General features: G+C 49.1%; 1 protein-coding gene across 1 annotated transcript; it reads left to right on the forward strand.

Annotated features, from left to right (window-relative positions):
* The first annotated feature begins 887 nt into the window (after positions 1-887).
* TACSTD2 (tumor associated calcium signal transducer 2) lies at positions 888-3,362 on the forward strand. The gene has a single exon (XM_051999576.1). It carries the CDS (start codon positions 1,039-1,041, stop codon positions 1,972-1,974), a length of 936 nt encoding a protein of 311 aa, XP_051855536.1. The 5' UTR covers positions 888-1,038; the 3' UTR covers positions 1,975-3,362.
* The last annotated feature ends 1,919 nt before the right edge of the window (positions 3,363-5,281 follow it).

Genomic DNA, 5,281 nt, shown 5'->3' on the forward strand with positions numbered 1-5,281 from the left:
GAAGAGGAGGAGGAAGAGGAACAGGAGGAGGGGGAGGAAAAGAGGGAGGAAGGGGCAAGAGAAGAAAGGATAGAAGAGGAAAGAAGAGAGTGGAGAGGAGGGAAAAGGGGAGAGGTAAAAGAAAGAACAGAAAAAAAGAAGAGAAAGAGGAAGGGAGAAAAAGGAGAGAGAAAAGAACAAAGGGTGAAAGGAACATGGAAGAAAGGGAAAAGAAAGAGCAGAGAAAGGAGAAAAAAAGTATAAAAACACAAGAGTAGAAGAGAAGTGAGAGATGAGATGAGAGAAGACCGGGGAAAGAGAAAAGAAAGAGAAAAGGGGGGAGAAAAGAAAAAGGAGGAGAAAGGAAAGAAAGAAGGGAAGGGGAAAGAAAGGAGGAAGAGAATAAAGAGAACAGAGGAAGAAGGGAGACATAATCGAGAGAGGGAAAATGCAAAGATAGGAGGCAAAAACCCTGATTCTGAGAAACATCCGTACCCAGAGAGAGGAAGGGAGAGGGGAAAGGGGAGACGCAGGTGCCTTTGCTTGTGTGTTTCCAAGACACACCTCAATGGATCGGCCCAAGAGGGGAGGAGCCCCGAGTTCGGGTTCACCTTGACCACCGGGCCAGCGGCTGGGCAGGTGTTGGCCGCTGACGCCCCGAGGGCAGGGGACGGGGTTAAGGGGCGCTAGCGGCCCCCGGACGGCTCCTTGTCTTCCCTTCGCTTGGGGAGGGTTTCCAGAGCCCCCAGGTTTCCGGAGGGGCGCAGTCCCAGCCCCTCGCTCCCCAGCCGGCCGGCGGGACCCCCGGGAGGCGGGGCCGCCGCCGCCGCCCAGGCCCCCGCGCTCTCCCGCCCGCCGCCACGGGAGCCAATGTGTCATCCACATTCCAGTAGGCGCGTCAGCGGCGGAACCTGCCGGGCAGGTCGGACGTCCTATAAAAGCGCGAGGGCTCCGCCGCGCCGGGCACACACACCTGGGATCCCGCCGCTCCGAAGCTCTGTCCTAGTCCTCCGCGCTCTCCTCCTCGGTCCCTCGCTGGGTCTCCCGGCCTCGCAGAGCATGGCCCGGCCTCGTCCCGCGCTGGCGCTGCTCCTGCTGGCGGCGGCCGGCTGGGCGGCGGCCCAGAACTGCACCTGCCCCACCAACAGGTGGACGCTGTGCAACCCGGCCGGCGCCGGGGGCGGCTGCCAGTGCAAGCTGATGGGCTCGGGCCGCGTGGTGGACTGCGGCACCCTCACGTCCAAGTGCCTGCTGATGCAGGCGCGCATGAGCCCCCACAAGGCCCGCAGGCTCATCAAGCCCCCGGAGCACGCCGTGCTGGACAACGACGGCCTCTACAACCCGGACTGCGACAGCGCGGGCCGCTTCAAGGCCCGCCAGTGCAACCAGAGCGACGTGTGCTGGTGCGTGAACTCGGTGGGCGTGCGGCGGACCGACAAGGGCGACCAGACGCTCAAGTGCGACGAGCTGGTGCGCACCAGCTACATCCTCATCAACCTGCGGCACGGCGAGCGGGCCCGCGCCTTCAACCGCTCGGAGCTCGGCGGGGCCCTGCGGCGCCTCTTCCGCGAGCGCTACCAGCTGAGCCCCCGGTACATCACGGACGTGGAGTACGAGAACCCCACCATCCAGATCGAGCTGCAGCAGAACGCCTCCCAGAAGGCTCACGGCGAAGTGGACATCGCCGACGTGGCCTATTACTTCGAGAGGGACGTCAAGGGCGAGTCCGTGTTCCACAACTCGCACTTCAACCTCGAGGTCGGAGGGGAGCCCCTGCGGGTGGAGGACACGATGATCTACTACGTGGACGAGAAGCCCCCCGAGTTCTCCATGAAGAGGATGACGGCCGGCCTGATCGCCGTCATCGTGGTGGTGGCCCTGGCCATCGTGGCCGGCATCGTGGTCCTGGTCATTAGCAACAAGAGGAAGTCGGGGAAGTATGAGAAAGTGGAAATCAAGGAGATGGGCGAGATGAACAAGCGGCCCAACTTGTAAGAAGAGACTTGCTTGCGAGGATGTTGGGGGGAAGAGGGGGAGGGGACGAGAGGTGGAAGCCTTCAGTGAAAGAGCTTCCCTCTGAGGCAGAAGCTGGGGGCGGCGATACTCGGCTTTCCAGCTCCCCGGATGGCCGGAGACTTTCCCTGCCACCCCCCTCTCCCCCCGAAAAAAAAAAAAAGAACTTTAGAGCTGGAAGGGAAAGTAGTCCAACCCCCTTTTTTACATATGGAGAAACTGAGGACCAGGAAAACATGACAAGGTCCGTCCAGCTCATACACTTCTACTGTATAATTCCTTGAGCTCTGACAGTCCGTGTTGCGTGTTGAAACCTCTAACACGTTCTAAGCTTCCTTCAGCTCTGGCAGTCTATGTTCTGAAATTTAACACCCTCAATTCTAAATTATAATTCCTGGCACTTAAATTCTGTTCCAAGTAGGATTCTTTGTTCTAAGGCTCAGTTGGGACTAAAGCCTTCGCCACCTTCCTTTTTCTAGTTCTCTTAGCCCTTTCCACTTCACCATATTCTTTGGTCTCAGTCAGTCCTATTTGGATGACTTCCTCTCTCAGCTGTGTGGTCCTGGGTAACCACTTTTCTGAGACTTTGTTTCTTCGTCTATAAAATAGGGATTAAAAAAAAAAAAAAAAAAAAAAGCCCCGAACCCAAACCAAAACACCTACCTCTTTAGGTTGTTGTGACTGTGGAGGGAAATAATGTATATAAAGAAAATGCTCTAGAAATGTCAGATATTATGATCCCTAAGGAAATGAATCAGTAAAGCAACCCAATCATTTCAGTCCTAGGACAGAAATATAACTCTGACTACAAAGAACTGGTAGAAACTAGAAAAGGGGGAGGGGAGACTCCTATGGATTGTCCAGCTGTGTGCTTCTATCTGCCTACCTGCTGACTTCTATTTATAACTTCTAGGTAGCATCTGAAATCGTTGGAAAGAGATTTTCCAACTCTTAAGTGAATTTGAATGGGTCCCAGCATTTAGGGTTTAAGCTAATTTCATTATCTCACACTGTTAAAAAACCAACAATGAGCATCTTCTAAATTTCCCACTTTGTATAATGGTGTTCTTAATGGGACAAGGATTTGGTTCTCTGTAATGTACTCATTTACGGCCATTTGTATTACAAGTTGGGTCCCCATCCATCCTATTACACTGGTCTGAAATGCATTTTCTGTGACTTGGTCTGGGGGAGGGGGACTCTATCTGCTCCCCCATGTTTCTGTATAGCTCGTTAGTGTTATTACTTGTTAGTATTGCTGTTAGCTCATTAGTCTGTTTTGCAAAATGTGTGTATTGTCATTGATAATGTCAGAATTTTTATAAACTGTTGGATTTAATAAAACGAAGAAAACTCATTAAGCAGTGAAAGGCCTTTGTGACTTCTCCATCCACTTTCCCAGAAACTGCTCAGGTTTGCTGTTTAAAACACTCAGAGGGGACTTGGCTGTGACAGGGATTCTAAATGGGCTTCTCTCTTCTCGGGACTGTCTATAACAGCAGTACAAAACTGGGAGAGGGCTCCCTTTAGCAACCAGCTAGTCCACTCTGCATCTTTTACAGGTGAAGAAACTGAGGCCTGAGAAATGAATGCCTCCCCCAGGCCACAGTAATCCAGGAATGGACAGAAGCGAGATTTGAAGTGAAATCTGGCCCTGAGCCATGGCTGATGTCTCTGAGACCCCATGGTGCCTTTAACATTGTGCTATTGGCTTCCACATCCTAATGGAGGCTACTTGCTTAGGCTTCCATTCCTCTGCTTCAATACCAGATACTTGGGGTGGGGTCAGAACTATACAGACTGTTCTCTCAGCTAGAAAATGGTCTCAGGGAAGTTTCTAAGCTTTGTCATCAAATAAGAATTTAGTAGGAGTCATCACACCTGCTGAAGGAAAAAAAAAAAAAAAAAAAAACAGCTTCTGGGACCTTTTACCCCAGCCTAGAACTCTCCCCCCACTCCCACCTACTGGCTAAAGTTGATCACTTTGCTTCCTCTTCTCTTTTTTTTCCTCCTTTTTTTTTCTTTTTAATAGCCTCCTCTTCCTCCCTACCTCCCCCCTTTTTTGTCTTTCCTCTCTCTCTTTTTCATCCCACGCTTACCTTATCTCACCTTTCTCATCCTTCTCCCTCTCCCCATAATCTAATCTGAGTTTTTCTCCCTCCCCCGGGATTCCAGGCTTTTGTTTAGAAGGGCCCCGAATATTTAGGTGTGTCTTTTTAGCCCTTTTTCGAGAGCTGTTGGAAATGGATGGGCGGGGAAGAGGAGGGCCCTAGTCTGCTCTTTGAAATGGATATTTGAAAATTTCCAAATGCTTGTAAGTCATTCACACCCCACTAAATTCTCCAGACTGTCTAGAGGGACTATATGTGTGTATTCCAGTAAATACCGATAAGCTTTTGTGACCCCAATCTCCGGGTTGGGGAAAATCTTTTACACTATAAAGGAAAGCTAGGGGTAGAGGAGAGTCAAATTTAAATTTTTACTGCCTTCTTGATTACGGGGCCTTGTGACAATTAGCAGTCCGGAAAAGTGAAATGAGAGCCCTGTGACTCAGTGAAAAAAGTTTTAGATTTCATTTTCTTTTCTTCTTATTATTATTATTATAGCTTTTTATTTACAAGATATATGCATAGGTAATTTTTCAGCATTGACAGTTGCAAATCCTTTTGTTCCAACTTTTTTAGATTCATTTTCTGGAGAGTTGGGTTCCAGTTCTGACACTTGTCACTTATTTTCTGGTGAACAGGACAAGACCCTTAACTTCTCAGTTAAAATGGACGTGATCACATTTGTATTGCCCAACCTCCTGGGGTTAAATAGAAGGAAGAATTTGTAAACTATTAGGCTCTACAGAAATGTTAATTATTATTAGAATTAAAGTTTAATGTATGACCTAGATCAGATTTTTTTACTATCTCGAGGAAGGCGGGAAAGAGGAAAGAATAGAATTTGGAACTCAATACATTAAAAATAAATACAAATGGTAAAAATTATTTTTACATGTATTTGGGGGGAAATATATATATTAGAATGAGAGTGTAGCTAGCCCACAATGAAATAGAAAAGCTAAGAAGGTTTGGCAGGGCTGGCTGAATCTGTCAGGAGAATATGAGAAGGCTCTTGAGAGTCTCATGTTGGGTTTTTGAATTCAACTGATTGTTTTTCCTTCCTCCTTGAAGTTCTCATAAAATCATTGAGCCCAGAGAGATGTGGAATCCAAACCCAGTGAGATTGGGGGGCAGAATGAAAACATTGAAGGGTTTAGGCTCAGATCTGCTTGGTGTCTAAT

The sequence above is a fragment of the Antechinus flavipes genome, chromosome 4, assembly GCF_016432865.1.
Source record: "Antechinus flavipes isolate AdamAnt ecotype Samford, QLD, Australia chromosome 4, AdamAnt_v2, whole genome shotgun sequence".
NCBI classification, from domain to species: domain Eukaryota; kingdom Metazoa; phylum Chordata; class Mammalia; order Dasyuromorphia; family Dasyuridae; genus Antechinus; species Antechinus flavipes.